Source organism: Mustelus asterias, chromosome 5 (genome assembly GCF_964213995.1).
Source record: "Mustelus asterias chromosome 5, sMusAst1.hap1.1, whole genome shotgun sequence".
NCBI classification, from domain to species: Eukaryota; Metazoa; Chordata; class Chondrichthyes; order Carcharhiniformes; family Triakidae; genus Mustelus; species Mustelus asterias.
The window spans coordinates 6,183,526-6,208,831 of NC_135805.1; the positions used below are offsets into that span (position 1 = coordinate 6,183,526).

The 25,306-nt window shown below is 45.2% G+C and overlaps 1 protein-coding gene across 1 annotated transcript in view; it reads right to left on the reverse strand.

The window, feature by feature from the left end:
* Positions 1–8,226: 8,226 nt before the first annotated feature.
* Positions 8,227–25,306, reverse strand: part of lrrc73 (leucine rich repeat containing 73) — a 172,934-nt gene continuing 155,854 nt past the window's right edge. Inside the window, exon 6 of the mRNA XM_078212147.1 lies at positions 8,227–8,675. Coding sequence (XP_078068273.1) covers positions 8,605–8,675 — 71 coding nt within the window. The 3' untranslated portion in view covers positions 8,227–8,604. The remainder of the gene's footprint in view (positions 8,676–25,306) is intronic.

Sequence of the window (25,306 nt, forward strand, 5' to 3'; positions counted from 1 at the left end):
TTAGAACTGACAGAAAGCTATACATCCTCAGTCTCCTGAGATCTATGACAAAGGTGCACCAAGTCCTCATCAGAGAGTTGCTCGATGCTGACTACGCCACACTAGCATTCTGTACTAAGGACAATCTGGAGTGACAAATGGACAGACTCTCTCTCACCTGTAAAAAATGTGGTTATCACCAGGAAGAGAGATGTCATGATCCACCATATTACCATGATAGGCTTTATCAGCATTAACAATATGGTGCTAGTGCTTGTTGACAGTTTCACAGATCCTGGCTCCACAATCACAACCAGGTTGATACCGGAGATGAGGGGTTTGGATTATGAGGAGAGGCTGAGGAGATTGGGTTTGTACTCGTTGGAGTTTAGAAGGATGAGGGGGGATCTTATGGAGACTTATAAGATAATGCGGGGGCTGGATAGGGTGGAGGCGGAGAGATTCTTTCCACTTAGTAAGGAAGTTAAAACTAGAGGACACAGCCTCAAAATAAAGGGGGGTTGGTTTAAGACAGAGTTGAGGAGGAACTTCTTCTCCCAGAGGGTGGTGAATCTCTGGAATTCTCTGCCCACTGAGGTGGTGGAGGCTACCTCGCTGAATATGTTTAAAGCGCGGATGGATGGATTCCTGATCGGTAAGGGAATTAAGGGTTATGGGGATCAGGCGGGTAAGTGGTACTGATCCACGTCAGATCAGCCATGATCTTATTGAATGGCGGGGCAGGCTCGAGGGGCTAGATGGCCTACTCCTGCTCCTATTTCTTATGTTCTTATGTTCTTAATATGAAACTTAAAGCTGAAATCACACACATCACAAAAGCTATGTGAAAGCTGAGAGAGTGTGAAGCAATAGCAACCTGACTGATATTTGAATGTCGGATGCTGAGGGGTGACCTGATAGAAATTTATAAAATGATCAGAGGCATGGATAGAATGGATAGTCGGAGTCTTTTTCCCAGGGTAGAAATGTCAATTACTGGGAGACATAGGTTTAAGGTAAAAGGGGGAAGTTTAAAGGAGATGTGAGAGGCACACTTTTTTACACCGAGGGTGGTAAGTACCTGGAATGCGCTGCCAGAGGAGATGGTGGACGCAGATATAATGGTAACGTTTAAGATGCATCTTGACAGATACATGATCAGGCAGGGAATAGAGGGATACGGACCATGCAGAGGCAAAAGGTCTTTAGTTTAGAAAGGCATCATGTGTTGGCACAGGCTTGGTCGGCCGAAGAACCTTTTCCTGTGCAATACTGTTATTTGTTCTAAAACCAAGCCTGCATCCTCAGCACACACCTGTACAGCAGTGAGATCTGGATCCATGTGCTAGGCAAGCAAAAAGGCCAGTTTCCACCTTTGTTATCTCAGATATATCATTGGCATCACTCAGCATGCCAAGATTGTCAAATCAGAGGTCCAGGAGTGAATTAAATCACTTATACTTATAGCTAAACCAATGACAATGCACTTGCTGTCTCAACAACATTCATCAGATGGATGAAGACCATATACCCTTCTGAATACTCAATGGTAAACTGGAAATCCATATTTCCACTACAAGGGCGCAAATAATTGAGATATAAAGATGACGGACATTGACACTGAGAGCTGGGAGACGGTCACTGATGCCTATAACCTCTGGAGACTGGAAGAGGTGAGCAGAAATGAAAAGCTCAGCTGGCCAGGAAAAGGGTCGAGAGAGGGAGGTGGTATCCCAGTGGTATTATTGCTAGAATATTGATCCAGAATTTCAGTTGATGTTCTGGGGACCCCAGTTCAAATCCCACCATGGCAGTTGATGGAATTTGAAATCAATAAAAAAAAATGAAGAATTTACTAATGACCATGAAACCATTGTCGATTATCAGAAAAGTTCACTAATGTCCTTCAGGGAAGGAAATCTGCCGTCCTTGCCTGTTCTGGCTTACATATGGCTCCAGATGCACAGCAATGTGGTGGACTCTCAACTGCTTTCTGAAATGGCCTAGCAAGCCATTCAAATTCAAGGGCAACGTGGAATGGGCAGTAATAGCTGGCCAGCCAGCGGCACCTATGTCCCATAAATGAATATAAAAAAAAGAAAACAGAGACCAGCAAATAGTATACTTTTTTAACCCACTGTTTTATTCTGCAGCAAATGTGACAGAGACTACCACGTCAGAATGGAGTTCCTGAGCCACACCAGGCAATACTTACAAGACAGAAGGCTACCACAAATAGATTGTGAATTAGGCGAGGCCCATGTAATTTTGATTGGTTTCCTTTTATTCCATTCTCAGCATGTGCGCAAGACCACTATTTATTGTCCATTTCTAGCTGACCTTGGGGTGGTGAACCACATTCTTGAACTGCTACAGTCCATGTGATGTAGGTACATCCACATTTTGTTCGGAAAGGAGTACAAGGATTTTGACCCAGTGGTGCTAAGCAATGGTAATTTATTTCGTTAGATTGTGTGTGCCTTGAAGGAGTACGACCTATGTGCCTGATATAGCAAGTTTGAAAGGTGATGTCAAAAAAGCCATGGCGAGTTGCTGCAGGGCATGTTGTAGATTACATTGCAGCCATCGTGTGGATGGAGTGAAGGTTTAAGATGGTGAATGGGGTTCAAATCAAACTGGGTAGTTTTATTCTGAATGGTATTGAGCTTCTCGACTGTTCTTGCAGTTAGACTCATCCAAGCAAGTACAAAGAACAAAGAACAATACAGCACAGGAACAGGCCCTTCGGCCCTCCAAGCCCGCGCCGCTCCCTGGTCCAAACTAGACCATTCTTTTGTATCCCTCCATTCCCACTCCGTTCATGTGGCTATCTAAATAAGTCTTAAACGTTCCCAGTGTGTCCGCCTCCACCACCTTGCCCGGCAGCGCATTCCAGGCCCCCACCACCCTCTGTGTAAAAAACGTCCTTCTGATATCTGTGTTAAACCTCCCCCCCCTCCTCACCTTAAACCTATGACCCCTCATGAACGTCACCACCGACCTGGGCAAAAGCTTCCCACCGTTCACCCTATCTATGCCTTTCATAATTTTATACACCTCTATTAGGTCACCCCTCATCCTCCGTCCTTCCAGTGAGAACAACCCCAGTTTACCCGATCTCTCCTCATAACTAAGCCCTAAGTAGAGTGTTCCATCATACTCAAGACTTATGCTAAGGATTTGGGGAGTCTGCAGATGAATCATTCACTGCAGAATACCCCATCCCTGACCTACTGTAGTAACAACAGCATTTAAATGTGTTTCAACCGGAGCAAGGTGGTGAGGAGCGAGTTGAGGCTGGACTAAAAAGGGTAAGAGATCGACTTTTAATACTTTTTCGCGGGGTTTCCTTGTTAGTAACTTTAACTGGAAAACCGGAAGTAGGCCGGGCGCAGGGTGACGTGGGAGGAAAATTTGTATTTTTTTAAAGCGCGTGGGAGGTTTAAAAGGGAGGCCGCAGTCTACAGCGGGCAGCGTCGGGAGCGGGCAGTGGAGTGAGTGGGAAGCAGAGTGAGAGCTGTAAGGGCTTTAGCTCACAGGGCTTTGGGGAAAGGGTGAAGCGGGGTAGGTTTTTTATTTTCCAATCCTATAAAGGAAAAGGGTAGCTATGAGTGATAGGCCAGTTTGTTGCTTTCGGTGTGGGATGTGGGAGTTCCTGGAAACACCTATCCACCCGGAGGTTCACATTTGCGCCAGGTGCGTGGAACTGCAGCTCCTGAGGGACCGCATCAGGGAACTGGAGCAGCGGCTTGATGACCTTAGTCTAGTCACGGAGAACGAGAGACAAATAGACATGAGTTATAGGCAAGTAATTACACCCGGGCCTCAGGGGGAAGACACGTGGGTCACAGTTAGGAGGAGTAAAGGTCATAAGGGTAACGTACCAGAGAGTATTCCAGTGACTGTCTCTCATAATAGGAAGGGCTCGGCGACAGGTGTGAGAGGGGAGGGGAGTGAGCAATTAGTGGAGGGGTCACCTGTGGTTGTCCCCCTCCAAAACAAGTATATTGTTTTGGATAGTGTGGAGGAGGATGACTCTCCAGGGGTAAGCCACAGTGACCAGGTCACTGGCACACAGTCAGACTCTGTGGCCCGGAAAGGAAAGAGAGGGATTAGGAGAGCAATAGTGGTGGGGGACGCGTCGGTTAGAGGCACGGACAGGCGATTCTGTGGGTGCGAACAGGACTCCAGGATGGTAGTCTGCCTACCTGGTGCTGGGGTACTGGATGTCTCAGAGCGGATAGGAGGCATATTAAAAGGGGAGGATAAAGAAACGGATGTCATTGTACACATTGGTGCAAATGACGTAGATAGGAAGATCAGGAGGATCCTACGAGAGCAATTCAGGGAGTTGGGAAATAGGCTAAAAAGTAGGGCCTCCAGGGTGGCAATCTCTGGGCTGCTCCCAATGCCTAGGGCCAGTGAGGCTAGGAATAGGGAGATAGTACAATTGAACGCTTGGCTAAAGGACTGGTCCAGGAGGGAGGGCTTCATATTCCTGGATCACTGGGAAGTTTTCAAGAGAGGATGGCACCTGTACAAGAAGGACGGGTCACAACTAAATTGGAAGGGCACGAATATCCTGGCTGGGAGTTTTGGTAATGCAGTTCGGGTGGGTTTAAACTCATATGGCAGGGGGGTGGGGATCAAAAAATTATGTCTACAAGTGTAGAGGCTGGGGACGAGCTTGGGGCCAGGACAAGGCTGGCAAAGAAGAAGAGCACTCTGGGGGAGGATGACCTCACTGGGCCTGGAGGTCTGGAGTGCATCTACTTCAATGCAAGGAGCGTAGCAGGTAAGACAGATGAACTTAGGGCCTTAATGCTAATGAGGAATTTGGATGTGGTTGCGGTGACAGAGACTTGGTTGAAAGAGGGACAGTACTGGCAGCTGAATATTCCGTGGTACAAGTGTTTTGGGCGAGACAGAGGATGGGCCAAAAGAGGTGGGAGAGTAGCAGTATTAGTAAGAGAGCATATTACAGCGGTGCAGAAGGAGGACAATTCAGAGGGGTCGTGCAATGAGTCACTGTGGGTGGAGCTCAGAAACAGGAAGGGCGCAGTCACTATGTTGGGGGTACACTACAGGCCCCCTCCAACAGCCCAAGGGAAGTGGAAGAATGGATATGTCAGGAGATAATGGATAGGTGCAGGAAAAATAGGGTTGTTGTAGTGGGAGACTTCAATTTCCCTGGTATAGACTGGAAATCGCATAGGGTTGGGAGTCTGAATGGGGAGGAATTTGTAAAATGCATACAGGAAGGTTCTTTGGAACAATATGTAGATAGCCCGACTAGAGAGGGGGCTATACTGGACTTAGTACTGGGGAATGAGCCCGGTCAGGTCTTCAAAGTTTCGGTAGGGGAACATGTGGCAAATAGTGACCACAATTCTGTTAGCTTTAGGATAGTGATGGGAAAGGATGAGTGGTGTCCCAAGGGTAAGGTATTGGATTGGGGGAAGGCTAACTTTAGTGGGATTAGAACATAGAACATTACAGCGCAGTACAGGCCCTTCGGCCCTCGATGTTGCGCCGACCTGTGAAACCAATCTAAAGCCCATCTAACCTACACTATTCCAATATCATCCATATGTTTATCCAATAACCATTTAAATACCCTTAATGTTGACGAGTCCACTACTGCTGCAGGCAGGGCATTCCACGCCCTTACTACTCTCTGAGTAAAGATTAGGCAGAAATTGCCAGCTGTTGATTGGGAGAGGCTGTTTGAGGGTAAATTCGCATGTGGGAGTCTTTTAAGGAACAGTTGTTAGGGCTGCAGGATAGGCATGTGCCTGTAAAAAAGAAGGATAGGAAGGGTAGGATTCGAGAACCATGGATAACCAGGGAAATTGAGGGATTGGTCAAAAAGAAAAGAGAGGTGTAGGTTAGGTCTAGGCAGCTAAAAACAGAGAGAGCTCTGGAGGAATATAAAGAAAGTAGGAAAGAACTCAAACGGGGAATTAGAAGGGCAAAAAGGGTCACAAAATGTCCTTGGCAGACACGATTAAGGAAAATCCCAAGGCATTTTATTCATACGTTAGGAACAAAAGGGTTGTCAGGGAAAAAATCGGACCTCTCAGGGACAAAAGTGGGGAATTATGCTTAGAGCCCAAAGAAGTAGGGGAGATCCTAAATGAATACTTTGCGTCGGTATTCACAAAGGAGAGGGATGTGTTGACTGGGAGTGTCTCGGAGAGGAGTGTTGACCCGTTAGAGAAAATCTCCATTACAAGAGAGGAAGTGTTAGGTTTTTTAGGGAATATAAAGACTGACAGATCCCCAGGGCCTGATGGAATCTATCCAAGGCTGCTCAGGGAGACGAGAGATGGAATCGCTGGGCCTCTGACGCAAATCTTTGTCTCGTCACTGGACACAGGTGAGGTCCCAGAGGATTGGAGGATAGCTAATGTGGTCCCGTTATTTAAGAAGGGTAGGAAGGATAACCCGAGAAATTATAGGCCGGTGAGCTTGACGTCCATGGTAGGGAAGTTGTTGGAGAGGATTCTTAGAGATAGGATGTATGCGCATTTAGGAAAGAATAAACTCATTAACAATAGCCAGCATGGTTTTGTGAGAGGGAGGTCATGCCTCACTAACCTGGTGGAGTTTTTTGAAGAAGTGACTAGAATGGTTGACGAGGGAAGGGCTGTGGATTTCGTCTATATGGACTTTAGTAAAGCGTTTGACAAAGTCCCTCATGGTAGGTTGGTGCAAAAGGTTGGATCTCATGGGATAAAGGGGGAGGTGGCTAGATGGGTGGAGAACTGGCTTGGTCACAGAAGACAGAGGGTGGTAGTGGAAGGGTCTTTTTCCGGCTGGACTAGTGGTGTTCCGCAGGGCTCTGTATTGAGACCTCTGCTGTTTGTGATTTATATAAACGAAGAAGGTGTAACTGGGATGATCAGTAAGTTTGCGGACGACTTGCAGATAGTGAGGAACATTGTCAGAGGCTACAGAAGGATATAGATAGGCTGGAAATTTGGGCAAAGAAATGGCAGATGGAGTTCAATCCAGATAAATGCGAAGTGATGCATTTTGGTAGAACTAACGTAGGGGGGAGCTTTACGATAAATGGCAGAACCATAAAGGGTGTAGATACGCAGAGGGACCTGGGTGTGCAAGTCCACAGAACCTTGAAGGTGACGTCACAGGTGGAGAAGGTAGTGAATAAGGCATATGGCATGCTTGCCTCTATCGGATGTGGCATAGAGTATAAAAGTTGGAGTCTGATGTTGCAGATGTATAGAACGTTGGTTCGGCCGCATTTGGAATACTGCGTCCAGTTCTGGTCGCCACACTACCAGAAGGACGTGGAGGCTTTAGAGAGAGTGCAGAGGAGGTTTACCAGGATGTTGCCTGGTATGGAGGGGCTGGGTTATGAGGAGAGATTGGGTAAACTGGGGTTGTTCTCACTGGAAAGACGGAGGATGAGGGGTGACCTAATAGAGGTGTATAAAATTATGAAAGGCATAGATAGGGTGAACGGTGGGAAGCTTTTTCCCAGGTCGGTGGTTACGTTCACGATCGGTCATAGATTCAAGGTGAAGGGGGGGGGGGGGGGTTTAACACGGATATCAGAAGGACGTATTTTACACAGAGGGTGGTGAGGGCCTGGAATGCGCTGCCGGGCAAGGTGGTGGAGGCGGACACACTGGGAACGTTCAAGACTTATCTGGATAGCCACATGAACGGAGTGGGAATGGAGGGATACAAAAGAATGGTCTAGTTTGGACCAGGGAGCGGCACGGGCTTAGAGGGCCGAAGGGCCTGTTCCTGTGCTGTATTGTTCTTCGGTCTTTGTAAATGGCTCACACGTGTATGGGGGCATTTTTCATTGACGTGTGCCAAGCAAGCCCCATATTACTCTAACTGCTGCAATGCCTGTTTATTCAAAAAGAATGCAGTTTATTTATTCAGTGCCTGGGACCTCTGTGATATGGGAGTTGGAAATAATAAGCTATGCTGGAGTGGGGAGGAATTGTTCTTCCTGCTTGTTACTACACTTCATTCTCACTCCTGGTTGATTCTAAGTGGATGGAGGACAAGAATTGGGAGCTTCCGTGTAGTTAAAATGTTTTATTCACATGGCGTCATGGAAACAAAACTTTACTGAGCATTTCCAATCTGCTTATTTGAGAGACAGCACAGCTATGAGTCTGAGTAAAAACAACTGAGAAAGCCAGGCCTTTATACTGTTTCATAGTGCCATTACAATACAGAAGGAGCCCAATTGACTAATCAAGTCCAAGCCATCATTTAATCAATGAACTAACAATTCAATTTACACATTACCTTCTTACATCAAAACTTATCAGTACTTTACACAGTTAATTACATTATCAGTGTGGTGACTACTGTTATGAACACGAATGGAGTGTAAATAAGTAATATTGAAATAAATAAACACAGAAACCAAGCGGCATAATGTGAGGTGATGATTGGAGGGGGATCACTGAAATTTTGTCGTACATTGTCATATTGGGGATATAACTCTCAGTCACCCAAATGATCAGAAATTAGAGTCAGTGGATTCCAGCGCAGGAAGCAGAGCACATGTCAGTGGGAGTGCAGCGTGGGTGAGTTCAGAAGGCGGACATCAAGATGTGGTTCATCAGGAAGCTGTCACATTTCTGTTTCTGCAAGTAAGGAATCTTCAAGCCCCGTTGACATGAGGATAGTCTGTGATCCTGCATCTGGCAAGAGAGGTGCAGCAGAGGTCAGAGCCAAGGATAACAGAACACTGAGTTGAATGATACCATTGATTTGAAGAAGCTTTGAGTCAGTGTGATGGTCAGGCTTCGTCTATGTGCTGCGGGAGGGATCAGAGAATAAAGGATCAAAGATAGAGACAGAGAAAACTAATGAACAGAATCAGACAGAGAGAAACAGGGTGAAGGACAGGAGAGAGAAATTGTGAAGGATCAGAGAAAAGCAGAGTGAAGGATTAGATCGAGAGAGAGAAAGAGACAGAGAGAAACAGAGCGAAGGATCAGAGGGAGAGAGAAACAGAGTGAAGGATCAGAGAGAGAGAGTGAAACAGAGTGAGGGATCAGAGAGAGAGAGAGAAACAGAGTGAGGGATCAGAGAGAGAGAGAAACAGAGTGAAGATCAGAGAAAGAGAAACAGAGTAAAGGATCAGGGAGAGTGAAACAGATTTAAGGATCAGAGAGAAAAAGAGAACGAAGGATCAGAGAGAGAGAAAGAGTGAATGATCAGAGAGAGAGACAGGAGAGAAAGGGTGAAGGATCAGACAGAGACAAACAGAGTGAAAAATCAGAGAGAGAGAGAGAAACAGAGTGAAAAATCAGAGAGAGAGAGAGAAACAGAGTGAGGGATCAGAGAGAGTGAAACAGAGTGAAAGATCAGAGAGATAAAATGAGTGAAGGATCAGAGAGAAAGGGCGAAGGATCAGACAGAGAGACAGAGACAAACAAAGTGAAGGGTCAGAGAGAGAGAAACAGAGTGAAGGATCAGAGAGAGAGAAACAGAGTTAAGGATCAGAGAGAGTGAAACAGAGTGAGGTATCAGAGAGAGTGAAACAGAGTGAAGGATCAGAGAGAGAGAAACAGAGTGAAGAATCAGAGAGAGAGAGAGAGAGGAACAGAGTGAAAGATCGGAGAGAGAGAGAGAAACACAGTGAAGGATCAGAGAGAGAGAAACAGAGTGAAGGATCAGAGAGAGTGAAACAGAGTGAAGGATCAGAGAGAGAGTGAAACAGAGTGAAGGATCAGAGAGAGAGAAACAGAGTGAAGGATCAGAGAGAGACAGCGGAACAGAGTGAAGGATCGGAGAGAGAAACAGAGTGAAAGATCAGAGAGAGAGAGAGAAACATAGTGAAGAATCAGAGAGATTGAAACAGAGTGAAGGATCAGAGAGAGAGAGAAATAGAGTGAAGGATCAGCAAGAGAGTGAAACAGAGTGAAGAGTCAGAGAGAGAGAGAGGAACAGAGTGAAGGATCGGAGAGAGAAACAGAGTGAAAGATCAGAGAGAGGGAAACACAGTGAAGGATCAGAGAGAGAGAAACAGAGTGAAGGATCAGAGAGAGAGACAGGAGAGAAAGGGTGACGAATCAGAGAGAGAGAGAAACAGAGTGAAGGATCAGAGAGCTTGAAACAGAGTGAAGGATCAGAGAGAGAGAGAAATAGAGTGAAGGATCAGCAAGCGAGTGAAACAGAGTGAAGAATCAGAGAGAGAGAGGAACAGAGTGAAAGATCGGAGAGAGAGAGAGAAACACAGTGAAGGATCAGAGAGAGAGAAACAGAGTGAAGGATCAGAGAGAGTGAAACAGAGTGAAGGATCAGAGAGAGACAGAGAAACAGAGTGAAGGATCAGAGAGAGACAGAGAAACAGAGTGAAGGATCAGAGAGAGACAGAGAAACAGAGTGAAGGATCAGAGAGAGAAAGAGAGTGAAAGATCAGAGTGAAACAGTGAAGGATCAGAGAGAGAGAGAGAGAAAAACACAGTGAAGGATCAGAGAGGGAGAAACAGAGTGAAGGATCAGAGAGAGAGAGAAATATAGTGAAGGATCAGCAAGCGAGTGAAACAGAGTGAAGAATCAGAGAGAGAGAGAGGAACAGAGTGAAAGATCGGAGAGAGAGAGAGAAACACAGTGAAGGATCAGAGAGAGAGAAACAGAGTGAAGGATCAGAGAGAGACAGAGAAACAGAGTGAAGGATCAGAGAGAGAAAGAGAGTGAAAGATCAGAGAGAGTGAAACAGTGAAGGATCAGAGAGAGAGAGAGAGAAAAACACAGTGAAGGATCAGAGAGAGAGAAACAGAGTGAAGGATCAGAGAGACAGACAGGAGAGAAAGGGTGACGAATCAGAGAGAGAGAAACAGAGTGAAGGATCAGAGAGATTGAAACAGAGTGAAGGATCAGAGAGAGAGAGAAATAGAGTGAAGGATCAGAGAGAGAGAGAGGAACAGAGTGAAGGATCGGAGAGAGAAACAGAGTGAAAGATCAAAGAGAGAGAGAGAAACATAGTGAAGGAACAGAGAGAGAGAAACAGAGTGAAGGAACAGAGAGAGAGAAACAGAGTGAAGGATCAGAGAGAGATAAACAGAGTGAAGGATCAGAGAGAGAGAGAGGAACAGAGTGAAGGATCGGAGAGAGAAACAGAGTGAAAGATCAGAGAGAGAGAGAGAAACATAGTGAAGGAACAGAGAGAGAGAAACAGAGTGAAGGATCAGAGAGAGAGAAACAGAGTGAAGGATCAGAGAGAGAGAGAGGAACAGAGTGAAGGATCGGAGAGAGAAACAGAGTGAAAGATCAGAGAGAGAGAGAGAAACATAGTGAAGGAACAGAGAGAGAGAAACAGAGTGAAGGATCAGAGAGAGAGAAACAGAGTGAAGGATCAGAGAGATTGAAACAGAGTGAAGGAACAGAGAGAGAGAAACAGAGTGAAGGAACAGAGAGAGAGAAACAGAGTGAAGGATCAGAGAGATTGAAACAGAGTGAAGGATCAGAGAGAGAGAAACATAGTGAAGGAACAGAGAGAGAGAAACAGAGTGAAGGATCAGAGAGAGAGAAACAGAGTGAAGGATCAGAGAGATTGAAACAGAGTGAAGGATCAGAGAGAGAGAAACAGAGTGAAGGATCAGAGAGAGAGAAACATAGTGAAGGAACAGAGAGAGAGAAACAGAGTGAAGGAACAGAGAGAGAGAAACAGAGTGAAGGAACAGAGAGAGAGAAACAGAGTGAAGGATCAGAGAGAGAGAAACAGAGTGAAGGATCAGCAAGAGAGTGAAACAGAGTGAAGAATCAGAGAGAGAGAGAGGAACAGAGTGAAGGATCGGAGAGAGAAACAGAGTGAAAGATCAGAGAGAGAGAGAAATAGAGTGAAGGATCAGAGAGAGAGAAACAGAGTGAAGGATCAGAGAGAGAGAAACAGAGTGAAGGATCAGAGAGATTGAAACAGAGTGAAGGATCAGAGAGAGAGAGAAATAGAGTGAAGGATCAGTAAGAGAGTGAAATAGAGTGAAGAATCAGAGAGAGAGAGAGGAACAGAGTGAAGGATCGGAGAGAGAGAGAAACAGAGTGAAGGAACAGAGAGGGAGAAACAGAGTGAAGCATCAGAGAGAGAGAAACAGAGTGAAGGATCAGAGAGATTGAAACAGAGTGAAGGATCAGAGAGAGAGAAACAGAGTGAAGGATCAGAGAGAGAGAAACAGAGTGAAGGATCAGAGAGAGAGAAACAGAGTGAAGGATCAGAGAGAGAGAAACAGAGTGAAGGATCAGAGAGAGAGAAACAGAGTGAAGGATCAGAGAGAGAGAAACAGAGTGAAGGATCAGAGAGAGAGAGAAATAGAGTGAAGGATCAGCAAGAGAGTGAAACAGAGTGAAGAATCAGAGAGAGAGAGAGGAACAGAGTGAAGGATCGGAGAGAGAAACAGAGTGAAGGATCAGAGAGAGAGAAACACAGTGAAGGATCAGAGAGAGTGAAACAGAGTGAAGGATCAGAGAGAGTGAAACAGAGTGAAGAATCAGAGAGAGAGAGAGGAACAGAGTGAAGGATCGGAGAGAGAAACAGAGTGAAAGATCAGAGAGAGGGAAACACAGTGAAGGATCAGAGAGAGAGAAACAGAGTGAAGGATCAGAGAGAGAGACAGGAGACAAAGGGTGACGAATCAGAGAGAGAGAGAAACAGAGTGAAGGATCAGAGAGAGAGAGAAATAGAGTGAAGGATCAGCAAGCGAGTGAAACAGAGTGAAGAATCAGAGAGAGAAAGAGGAACAGAGTGAAAGATCGGAGAGAGAGAGAGAAACACAGTGAAGGATCAGAGAGAGAGAAACAGAGTGAAGGAACAGAGAGAGAGAAACAGAGTGAAGGATCAGAGAGAGATAAACAGAGTGAAGGATCAGAGAGAGAGAGAGGAACAGAGTGAAGGATCGGAGAGAGAAACAGAGTGAAAGATCAGAGAGAGAGAGAGAAACATAGTGAAGGAACAGAGAGAGAGAAACAGAGTGAAGGATCAGAGAGAGAGAAACAGAGTGAAGGATCAGAGAGAGAGAGAGGAACAGAGTGAAGGATCGGAGAGAGAAACACAGTGAAGCATCAGAGAGAGAGAAACAGAGTGAAGGATCAGAGAGATTGAAACAGAGTGAAGGATCAGAGAGAGAGAAACAGAGTGAAGGATCAGAGAGAGAGAAACAGAGTGAAGGATCAGAGAGAGAGAAACAGAGTGAAGGATCAGAGAGAGAGAAACAGAGTGAAGGATCAGAGAGAGAGAAACAGAGTGAAGGATCAGAGAGAGAGAAACAGAGTGAAGGATCAGAGAGAGAGAGAAATAGAGTGAAGGATCAGCAAGAGAGTGAAACAGAGTGAAGAATCAGAGAGAGAGAGAGGAACAGAGTGAAGGATCGGAGAGAGAAACAGAGTGAAAGATCAGAGAGAGAGAGAGAGAAACACAGTGAAGGATCAGAGAGAGTGAAACAGAGTGAAGGATCAGAGAGAGTGAAACAGAGTGAAGAATCAGAGAGAGAGAGAGGAACAGAGTGAAGGATCGGAGAGAGAAACAGAGTGAAAGATCAGAGAGAGGGAAACACAGTGAAGGATCAGAGAGAGAGAAACAGAGTGAAAGATCAGAGAGAGAGAAACACAGTGAAGGATCAGCAAGCGAGTGAAACAGAGTGAAGAATCAGAGAGAGAGAAACAGAGTGAAGGATCAGAGAGAGAGAAACAGAGTGAAAGATCAGAGAGAGAGAAACAGAGTGAAGGATCAGAGAGAGAGAAACAGAGTGAAGGATCAGAGAGAGAGAAACAGAGTGAAGGATCAGAGAGAGAGAGAAATAGAGTGAAGGATCAGAGAGAGAGAGAAATAGAGTGAAGGATCAGCAAGAGAGTGAAACAGAGTGAAGAATCAGAGAGAGAGAGAGGAACAGAGTGAAGGATCGGAGAGAGAAACAGAGTGAAAGATCAGAGAGAGAGAGAGAGAAACACAGTGAAGGATCAGAGAGAGTGAAACAGAGTGAAGGATCAGAGAGAGTGAAACAGAGTGAAGAATCAGAGAGAGAGAGAGGAACAGAGTGAAGGATCGGAGAGAGAAACAGAGTGAAAGATCAGAGAGAGGGAAACACAGTGAAGGATCAGAGAGAGAGAAACAGAGTGAAAGATCAGAGAGAGAGGGAAACACAGTGAAGGATCAGCAAGCGAGTGAAACAGAGTGAAGAATCAGAGAGAGAAAGAGGAACAGAGTGAAAGATCGGAGAGAGAGAGAGAAACACAGTGAAGGATCAGAGAGAGAAACAGAGTGAAGGATCAGAGAGAGAAACAGAGTGAAGGATCAGAGAGAGACAGAGAAACAGAGTGAAGGATCAGAGAGAGAAAGAGAGTGAAAGATCAGAGGGAGTGAAACAGTGAAGGATCAGAGAGAGAGAGAGAGAAAAACACAGTGAAGGATCAGAGAGAGAGAAACAGAGTGAAGAATCAGAGAGAGAGAGAGGAACAGAGTGAAGGATCGGAGAGAGAAACAGAGTGAAAGATCAGAGAGAGGGAAACACAGTGAAGGATCAGAGAGAGAGAAACAGAGTGAAGGATCAGAGAGAGAGACAGGAGAGAAAGGGTGACGAATCAGAGAGAGAGAGAAACAGAGTGAAGGATCAGAGAGAGAGAGAAATAGAGTGAAGGATCAGCAAGCGAGTGAAACAGAGTGAAGAATCAGAGAGAGAAAGAGTAACAGAGTGAAAGATCGGAGAGAGAGAGAGAGAAACACAGTGAAGGATCAGAGAGAGAAACAGAGTGAAGGATCAGAGAGAGAAACAGAGTGAAGGATCAGAGAGAGACAGAGAAACAGAGTGAAGGATCAGAGAGAGAAAGAGAGTGAAAGATCAGAGGGAGTGAAACAGTGAAGGATCAGAGAGAGAGAGAGAGAAAAACACAGTGAAGGATCAGAGAGAGAGAAACAGAGTGAAAGATCAGAGAGAGAGAGAAACACAGTGAAGGATCAGAGAGAGAGAAACAGAGTGAAGGATCAGAGAGAGACAGAGAAACAGAGTGAAGGATCAGAGAGAGAAAGAGAGTGAAAGATCAGAGGGAGTGAAACAGTGAAGGATCAGAGAGAGAGAGAGAGAAAAACACAGTGAAGGATCAGAGAGAGAGAAACAGAGTGAAAGATCAGAGAGAGAGAGAAACACAGTGAAGGATCAGAGAGAGAGAAACAGAGTGAAGGATCAGAGAGAGACAGAGAAACAGAGTGAAGGATCAGAGAGATCGAGAAACAGAGTGAGTGATCAGAGAGAGTGAAACAGAGTGAAGGATCAGAGAGAGAGAAACGGTGTGTAGGATCAGAGAGAGAAACAGAGTGAAGGACCAGAGAGATTGAAACAGAGTGAAGGATCAGAGAGAGAGAGAAATAGAGTGAAGGATCAGAGAGAGAGAAACAGAGTGAAGGATCAGAGAGATTGAAACAGAGTGAAGGATCAGAGAGAGAGAGAGAAACAGAGTGAAGGATCAGAGAGAGAGAAACAGAGTGAAGGATCAGAGAGATTGAAACAGAGTGAAGGATCAGAGAGAGAGAGAAATAGAGTGAAGGATCAGTGAGGGAGAAACAGAGTGAAGGATCAGAGAGAGAGAAACAGAGTGAAGGATCAGAGAGAGTGAAACAGAGTGAAGGATCAAAGAGAGTGAAACAGAGTGAAGGATCAGAGAGAGAGAAACAGAGTGAAGGATCAGAGAGAGTGACAGGAGAGAAAGAGTGAAGGATCAGAGAGTGAGAGAAACAGAGTGAAGGATCAGAGAGAGAAACAGAGTGAAAGATCAGAGAGAAGGATCAGAGAGAGAGACAGGAGAGAAAGGGTGAAGGATCAGAGAGAGAGAGAGGGAGAAACAGAGTTGAGGATCAGAGAGAGAGAGAAACAGAGTGAAGGATCAGAGAGAGCGAAACAGAGTGAAGGATCAGAGAGAGAGACAGGAGAGAAAGAGTGAAGGATCAGAGAGTGAGGGAAATAATGTGAAGGATCAGAAAGAGAGCGAAACAGAGTGAAGAATCAGAGAGAGAGAGAGAAGGATCAGAGAGAGAGAAACAGAGTGAAGAATCAGAGAGAGAGAGAAACCGAGTAAGGGACCAGATAGAGAGAGAGAGCAACAGAGTGAAGGATCAGAGAGAGAAACGGAGTTAAGGATCAGGGAGAGTGAAACAGAGTTAAGGATCAGAGAGAGAGAAAGAGAGTGAAGGATCAGAAAGAGAGAAACAGAGTTAAGGATCAGAGAGAGAGAAACAGAGTGGAGGATCAGAGAGAAAAACAGTGAAGGATCAGAGAGAGAGACAGGAGAGAAAGGGTGAAGGATCAGAGAGAGAGAGAGAGAGAAACAGAGTGGAGGATCAGAGAGAGAGAGAAACAGAGTGAAGGATCAGAGAGAGAGAGAAACAGAGTTAAAGATCAGAGAGAGAAACAGAGTTAAGGATCAGGGAGAGTGAAACAGAGTTATGGATCAGAGAGAAAATTCAGATTGAAGGATCTGAGAGAGAGAGAAACAGAGTGAAGAATCAGAGAGAGAGAAACGGTGTGTAGGATCAGAGAGAGAAACAGAGTGAAGGACCAGAGTGAGAGAGACAGAGGGAAGGACCAGAGTGAGAGAGACAGAGGGAAGGACCAGAGTGAGAGAGACAGAGTGAAGGATCAGAGAGATTGAAACAGAGTGAAGGATCAGAGAGAGAGAGAAATAGAGTGAAGGATCAGCAAGAGAGTGAAACAGAGTGAAGAATCAGAGAGAGAGAGAGAGGAACAGAGTGAAGGATCGGAGAGAGAAACAGAGTGAAAGATCAGAGAGAGGGAAACACAGTGAAGGATCAGAGAGAGAGAAACAGAGTGAAGGATCAGAGAGAGAGACAGGAGAGAAAGGGTGACGAATCAGAGAGAGATTGAAACAGAGCGAAGGATCAGAGAGAGAGAGAAATAGAGTGAAGGATCAGCAAGCGAGTGAAACAGAGTGAAGAATCAGAGAGAGAGAGAGGAACAGAGTGAAAGATCGGAGAGAGAGAGAGAAACACAGTGAAGGATCAGAGGGAGAGAAACAGAGTGAAGGATCAGAGAGAGAGAAACAGAGTGAAGGATCAGAGAGAGTGAAACAGAGTGAAGGATCAGAGAGAGAGAAACAGAGTGAAGGATCAGAGAGAGAAAGAGAGTGAAAGATCAGAGGGAGTGAAACAGTGAAGGATCAGAGAGAGAGAGAGAGAAAAACACAGTGAAGGATCAGAGAGAGAGAAACAGAGTGAAGGATCAGAGAGAGAGACAGGAGAGAAAGGGTGACGAATCAGAGAGAGAAACAGAGTGAAGGATCAGAGAGATTGAAACAGAGTGAAGAATCAGAGAGAGAGAGAGGAACAGAGTGAAGGATCGGAGAGAGAGAGAGGAACAGAGTGAAGGATCGGAGAGAGAAACAGAGTGAAAGATCAGAGAGAGAGAGAGAGAAACACAGTGAAGGATCAGAGAGAGTGAAACAGAGTGAAGGATCAGAGAGAGTGAAACAGAGTGAAGGATCAGAGAGAGAGAAACAGAGTGAAAGATCAGAGAGAGAGAGAAACACAGTGAAGGATCAGAGAGAGAGAAACAGAGTGAAGGATCAGAGAGAGACAGAGAAACAGAGTGAAGGATCAGAGAGAGAAAGAGAGTGAAAGATCAGAGAGAGTGAAACAGTGAAGGATCAGAGAGTGCGAGAGAGAAAAACACAGTGAAGGATCAGAGAGAGAGAAACAGAGTGAAGGATCAGAGAGAGAGACAGGAGAGAAAGGGTGACGAATCAGAGAGAGAAACAGAGTGAAGGATCAGAGAGATTGAAACAGAGTGAAGAATCAGAGAGAGAGAGAGGAACAGAGTGAAGGATCGGAGAGAGAGAGAGGAACAGAGTGAAGGATCGGAGAGAGAAACAGAGTGAAAGATCAGAGAGAGAGAGAGAGAAACACAGTGAAGGATCAGAGAGAGTGAAACAGAGTGAAGGATCAGAGAGAGTGAAACAGAGTGAAGGATCAGAGAGAGTGAAACAGAGTGAAGGATCAGAGAGAGAGAAACAGAGTGAAGGATCAGAGACAGAAACAGAGTGAAGAATCAGAGAGAGAGAGAAACAGAGTGAGTGATCAGAGAGAGTGAAACAGAGTGAAGGATCAGAGAGAGAGAAACAGAGTGAAGGATCAGAGAGAGAGACAGGAGAGAAAGAGTGAAGGATCAGAGAGTGAGGGAAATAATGTGAAGGATCAGAAAGAGAGCGAAACAGAGTGAAGAATCAGAGAGAGAAACAGAGTGAAGGATCAGAGAGAGAGAGAGAGAGAAGGATCAGAGAGAGAGAAACAGAGTGAAGAATCAGAGAGAGAGAGAAACCGAGTGAGGGACCAGATAGAGAGAGAGAGCAACAGAGTGAAGGATCAGAGAGAGAAACGGAGTTAAGGATCAGACAGAGAGAAACAGAGTGGAGGATCAGAGAGACAGAGAAACAGAGTGAAGGGTCAGAGAGAGAAACAGAGTTAAAGATCAGAGAGAGAAACAGAGTTAAGGATCAGAGAGAGAGAAAGAGAGTGAAGGATCAGAGAGAGAGAAACAGAGTTAAGGATCAGACAGAGAGAAACAGAGTGGAGGATCAGAGAGACAGAGAAACAGAGTGAAGGGTCAGAGAGAGAAACAGAGTTAAAGATCAGAGAGAGAAACAGAGTTAAGGATCAGGGAGAGCGAAACAGAGTTATGGATCAGAGAGAAAATTCAGATTGAAGGATCTGAGAGAGAGAGAAACAGAGTGAAGAATCAGAGAGAGAGAAACGGTGTGTAGGATCAGAGAGAGAAACAGAGTGAAGGATCAGAGAGACAAACAGAGTGAAGGACCAGAGTGAGAGAAACAGAGTGAAGGATCAGAGAGAGAGAGAAATAGAGTGAAGGATCAGCAAGAGAGTGAAACAGAGTGAAGAATCAGAGAGAGAGAGGAACAGAGTGAAGGATCGGAGAGAGAGAGAAACACAGTGAAGGATCAGAGAGAGTGAAACAGAGTGAAGGATCAGAGAGAGTGAAACAGAGTGAAGGATCAGAGAGAGTGAAACAGAGTGAAGGATCAGAGAGAGAGAAACAGAGTGAAGGATCAAAGAGAGTGAAACAGAGTGAAGGATCAGAGAGAGAGAACCAGAGTGAAGGATCAGCGACAGAGACAGAGTGAAGAATCAGAGAGAGAGAGAAACAGAGTGAGTGATCAGAGAGAGTGAAACAGAGTGAAGGATCAGAGAGAGTGACAGGAGAGAAAGAGTGAAGGATCAGAGAGTGAGAGAAACAGAGTGAAGGGTCAGAGAGAGAAACAGAGTGAAAGATCAGAGAGAGAGAAACAGAGTGAAGGGTCAGAGAGAGAAACAGAGTGAAGGGTCAGAGAGAGAAACAGAGTGAAGGGTCAGAGAGAGAAACAGAGTGAAGGGTCAGAGAGAGAAACAGAGTTAAGGATCAGGGAGAGTGAAACAGAGTTATGGATCAGAGAGAAAATTCAGAGTGAAGGATCTGAGAGAGAGAGAAACAGAGTGAAGAATCAGAGAGATAGAGAAACAGAGTGAGTGATCAGAGAGAGTGAAACAGAGTGAAGGATCAGAGAGAGAGAAACGGTGTGTAGGATCAGAGAGAGAAACAGAGTGAAGGACCAGAGAGATTGAAACAGAGTGAAGGATCAGAGAGAGAGAGAAATAGAGTGAAGGATCAGCAAGAGAGTGAAACAGAGTGAAGAATCAGAGAGAGAGAGAGGAACAGAGTGAAGGATCAGAGAGATTGAAACAGAGTGAAGGATCAGCAAGAGAGTGAAACAGAGTGAAGAATCAGAGAGAGAGAGAGAAACAGAGTGAAGGATCAGAGAGAGAAACAGAGTGAAGGATCAGAGAGAGAGAGAGAAATAGAGTGAAGGATCAGAGAGGGAGAAACAGAGTGAAGGATCAGAGAGAGAGAAACTGAGTGAAGGATCAGAGAGATTGAAACAGAATGAAGGATCAGCAAGAGAGTGAAACAGAGTGAAGAATCAGAGAGAGAGAGAGGAACAGAGTGAAGGATCGGAGAGAGAAACAGAGTGAAAGATCAGAGAGAGAGAGAGAGAAACACAGTGAAGGATCAGAGAGAGTGAAACAGAGTGAAGGATCAGAGAGAGTGAAACAGAGTGAAGGATCAGAGAGAGAGAAACAGAGTGAAGGATCAGAGACAGAAACAGAGTGAAGAATCAGAGAGAGAGAGAAACAGAGTGAGTGATCAGAGAGAGTGAAACAGAGTGAAGGATCAGAGAGAGAGAAACAGAGTGAAGGATCAGAGAGAGAGAGAAACAGAGTGAGGGATCAGAGAGAGAGAAACAGAGTGAGGGATCAGAGAGAGAGACAGGAGAGAAAGAGTGAAGGATCAGAGAGTGAGAGAAACAGAGTGAAGGATCAGAGAGAGAGAGAGAGGAACAGAGTGAAGGATCGGAGAGAGAAACAGAGTGAAAGATCAGAGAGAGAGAGAGAGAAACACAGTGAAGGATCAGAGAGAGTGAAACAGAGTGAAGGATCAGAGAGAGTGAAACAGAGTGAAGGATCAGAGAGAGAGAAACACAGTGAAGAATCAGAGAGAGAGAGAGGAACAGAGTGAAGGATCGGAGAGAGAAACAGAGTGAAAGATCAGAGAGAGGGAAACACAGTGAAGGATCAGAGAGAGAGAAACAGAGTGAAGGATCAGAGAGAGAGACAGGAGAGAAAGGGTGACGAATCAGAGAGCGATTGAAACAGAGCGAAGGATCAGAGAGAGAGAGAAATAGAGTGAAGGATCAGCAAGCGAGTGAAACAGAGTGAAGAATCAGAGAGAGAGAGAGGAACAGAGTGAAAGATCGGAGAGAGAGAGAGAAACACAGTGAAGGATCAGAGGGAGAGAAACAGAGTGAAGGATCAGAGAGAGAGAAACAGAGTGAAGGATCAGAGAGAGTGAAACAGAGTGAAGGATCAGAGAGAGAGAAACAGAGTGAAGGATCAGAGAGAGAAAGAGAGTGAAAGATCAGAGGGAGTGAAACAGTGAAGGATCAGAGAGAGAGAGAGAGAAAAACACAGTGAAGGATCAGAGAGAGAGAGAAACAGAGTGAAGGATCAGAGAGAGACAGAGAAACAGAGTGAAGGATCAGAGAGAGAAAGAGAGTGAAAGATCAGAGAGAGTGAAACAGTGAAGGATCAGAGAGTGAGAGAGAGAAAAACACAGTGAAGGATCAGAGAGAGAGAAACAGAGTGAAGGATCAGAGAGAGAGACAGGAGAGAAAGGGTGACGAATCAGAGAGAGAAACAGAGTGAAGGATCAGAGAGATTGAAACAGAGTGAAGAATCAGAGAGAGAGAGAGGAACAGAGTGAAGGATCGGAGAGAGAGAGAGGAACAGAGTGAAGGATCGGAGAGAGAAACAGAGTGAAAGATCAGAGAGAGAGAGAGAGAAACACAGTGAAGGATCAGAGAGAGTGAAACAGAGTGAAGGATCAGAGAGAGTGAAACAGAGTGAAAGATCAGAGAGAGTGAAACAGAGTGAAGGATCAGAGAGAGTGAAACAGAGTGAAGGATCAGAGAGAGAGAAACAGAGTGAAGGATCAGAGACAGAAACAGAGTGAAGAATCAGAGAGAGAGAGAAACAGAGTGAGTGATCAGAGAGAGTGAAACAGAGTGAAGGATCAGAGAGAGAGAAACAGAGTGAAGGATCAGAGAGAGAGACAGGAGAGAAAGAGTGAAGGATCAGAGAGTGAGGGAAATAATGTGAAGGATCAGAAAGAGAGCGAAACAGAGTGAAGAATCAGAGAGAGAAACAGAGTGAAGGATCAGAGAGAGAGAGAGAGAGAAGGATCAGAGAGAGAGAAACAGAGTGAAGAATCAGAGAGAGAGAGAAACCGAGTGAGGGACCAGATAGAGAGAGAGAGCAACAGAGTGAAGGATCAGAGAGAGAAACGGAGTTAAGGATCAGACAGAGAGAAACAGAGTGGAGGATCAGAGAGACAGAGAAACAGAGTGAAGGGTCAGAGAGAGAAACAGAGTTAAAGATCAGAGAGAGAAACAGAGTTAAGGATCAGGGAGAGCAAAACAGAGTTAAGGATCAGAGAGAGAGAAAGAGAGTGAAGGATCAGAGAGAGAGAAACAGAGTTAAGGATCAGACAGAGAGAAACAGAGTGGAGGATCAGAGAGACAGAGAAACAGAGTGAAGGGTCAGAGAGAGAAACAGAGTTAAAGATCAGAGAGAGAAACAGAGTTAAGGATCAGGGAGAGCGAAACAGAGTTATGGATCAGAGAGAAAATTCAGATTGAAGGATCTGAGAGAGAGAGAAACAGAGTGAAGAATCAGAGAGAGAGAAACGGTGTGTAGGATCAGAGAGAGAAACAGAGTGAAGGATCAGAGAGAGAAACAGAGTGAAGGACCAGAGTGAGAGAAACAGAGTGAAGGATCAGAGAGAGAAACAGAGTGAAGGATCAGAGAGATTGAAACAGAGCGAAGGATCAGAGAGAGAGAGAAATAGAGTGAAGGATCAGCAAGAGAGTGAAACAGAGTGAAGAATCAGAGAGAGAGAGAGAGGAACAGAGTGAAGGATCGGAGAGAGAGAGAAACACAGTGAAGGATCAGAGAGAGTGAAACAGAGTGAAGGATCAGAGAGAGTGAAACAGAGTGAAGGATCAGAGAGAGTGAAACAGAGTGAAGGATCAAAGAGAGTGAAACAGAGTGAAGGATCAGAGAGAGAGAACCAGAGTGAAGGATCAGCGACAGAGACAGAGTGAAGAATCAGAGAGAGAGAGAAACAGAGTGAGTGATCAGAGAGAGTGAAACAGAGTGAAGGATCAGAGAGAGTGACAGGAGAGAAAGAGTGAAGGATCAGAGAGTGAGAGAAACAGAGTGAAGGGTCAGAGAGAGAAACAGAGTGAAAGATCAGAGAGAGAGAAACAGAGTGAAGGGTCAGAGAGAGAAACAGAGTGAAGGGTCAGAGAGAGAAACAGAGTGAAGGGTCAGAGAGAGAAACAGAGTTAAGGATCAGGGAGAGTGAAACAGAGTTATGGATCAGAGAGAAAATTCAGAGTGAAGGATCTGAGAGAGAGAGAAACAGAGTGAAGAATCAGAGAGATAGAGAAACAGAGTGAGTGATCAGAGAGAGTGAAACAGAGTGAAGGATCAGAGAGAGAGAAACGGTGTGTAGGATCAGAGAGAGAAACAGAGTGAAGGACCAGAGAGATTGAAACAGAGTGAAGGATCAGAGAGAGAGAGAAATAGAGTGAAGGATCAGCAAGAGAGTGAAACAGAGTGAAGAATCAGAGAGAGAGAGAGGAACAGAGTGAAGGATCAGAGAGATTGAAACAGAGTGAGGGATCAGCAAGAGAGTGAAACAGAGTGAAGAATCAGAGAGAGAGAGAGAAACAGAGTGAAGGATCAGAGAGAGAAACAGAGTGAAGGATCAGAGAGAGAGAGAGAAATAGAGTGAAGGATCAGAGAGGGAGAAACAGAGTGAAGGATCAGAGAGAGAGAGAGGAACAGAGTGAAGGATCGGAGAGAGAAACAGAGTGAAAGATCAGAGAGAGAGAGAGAGAAACACAGTGAAGGATCAGAGAGAGTGAAACAGAGTGAAGGATCAGAGAGAGTGAAACAGAGTGAAGGATCAGAGAGAGTGAAACAGAGTGAAGGATCAAAGAGAGTGAAACAGAGTGAATGATCAGAGAGAGAGAAACAGAGTGAAGGATCAGAGACAGAAACAGAGTGAAGAATCAGAGAGAGAGAGAAACAGAGTGAGTGATCAGAGAGAGTGAAACAGAGTGAAGGATCAGAGAGAGAGAAACAGAGTGAAGGATCAGAGAGAGAGAGAAACAGAGTGAGGGATCAGAGAGAGAGAAACAGAGTGAGGGATCAGAGAGAGAGACAGGAGAGAAAGAGTGAAGGATCAGAGAGTGAGAGAAACAGAGTGAAAGATCAGAGAGAGAGAGTGAAACAGAGTGAAGGATCAGAGAGAGAGACAGGAGAGAAAGGGTGAAGGATCAGAGAGAGAGAGAGGGAGAAACAGATTTGAGGATCAGAGAGAGAGAGCGAAACAGAGTGAAGGATCAGAGAGAGAGACAGGAGAGAAAGAGTGAAGGATCAGAGAGAGAGAGAGGGAGAAACAGATTTGAGGATCAGAAAGAGAGCGAAACAGAGTGAAGAATCAGAGAGAGAGAGAGAGAGAGAAGGATCAGAGAGAGAGAGAGAGAGAAGGATCAGAGAGAGAGAAACAGAGTGAAGAATCAGAGAGAGAAACAGAGTGAAGGATCAGAGAGAGAGAGAGAGAGAGAAGGATCAGAGAGAGAGAAACAGAGTGAAGAATCAGAGAGAGAGAAACCGAGTAAGGGACCAGATAGAGAGAGAGAGCAACAGAGTGAAGGATCAGAGAGAGAAACGGAGTTAAGGATCAGGGAGAGTGAAACAGAGTTAAGGATCAGAGAGAGTGAAACAGAGTTAAGGATCAGAGAGAGAGAAAGAGAGTGAAGGATCAGAGAGAGAGAAACAGAGTTAAGGATCAGAGAGAGAGAAACAGAGTTAAGGATCAGAGAGAGAGAAAGAGAGTGAAGGATCAGAGAGAGAGAAACAGAGTTAAGGATCAGAGAGAGAGAAACAGAGTGGAGGATCAGAGAGAAAAACAGTGACGGATCAGAGAGAGAGACAGGAGAGAAAGGGTGAAGGATCAGAGAGAGAGAGAAACAGAGTGAAGGGTCAGAGAGAGAAACAGAGTTAAAGATCAGAGAGAGAAACAGAGTTAAAGATCAGAGAGAGAAACAGAGTTAAGGATCAGGGAGAGTGAAACAGAGTTATGGATCAGAGAGAAAATTCAGATTGAAGGATCTGAGAGAGAGAGAAACAGAGTGAAGAATCAGAGAGAGAGAAACGGTGTGTAGGATCAGAGAGAGAAACAGAGTGAAGGATCAGAGAGAGAAACAGAGTGAAGGACCAGAGTGAGAGAAACAGAGTGAAGGATCAGAGAGAGAAACAGAGTGAAGAATCAGAGAGAGAGAGAAATAGAGTGAAGGATCAGCAAGAGAGTGAAACAGAGTGAAGAATCAGAGAGAGAGAGAGAGGAACAGAGTGAAGGATCGGAGAGAGAGAGAGAGTGAAGGATCAGAGAGAGAGAGAGAAATAGAGTGAAGGATCAGAGAGAGAGAACCAGAGTGAAGGATCAGAGACAGAGACAGAGTGAAGAATCAGAGAGAGAAACAGAGTGAGTGATCAGAGAGAGAGAAACAGAGTGAAGGATCAGAGAGTGAGAGAGAGAAACAGAGTGAGGGATCAGAGAGAGAGAAACAGAGTGAAGGATCAGAGAGAGTGACAGGAGAGAAAGAGTGAAGGATCAGAGAGTGAGAGAAACAGAGTGAAGGGTCAGAG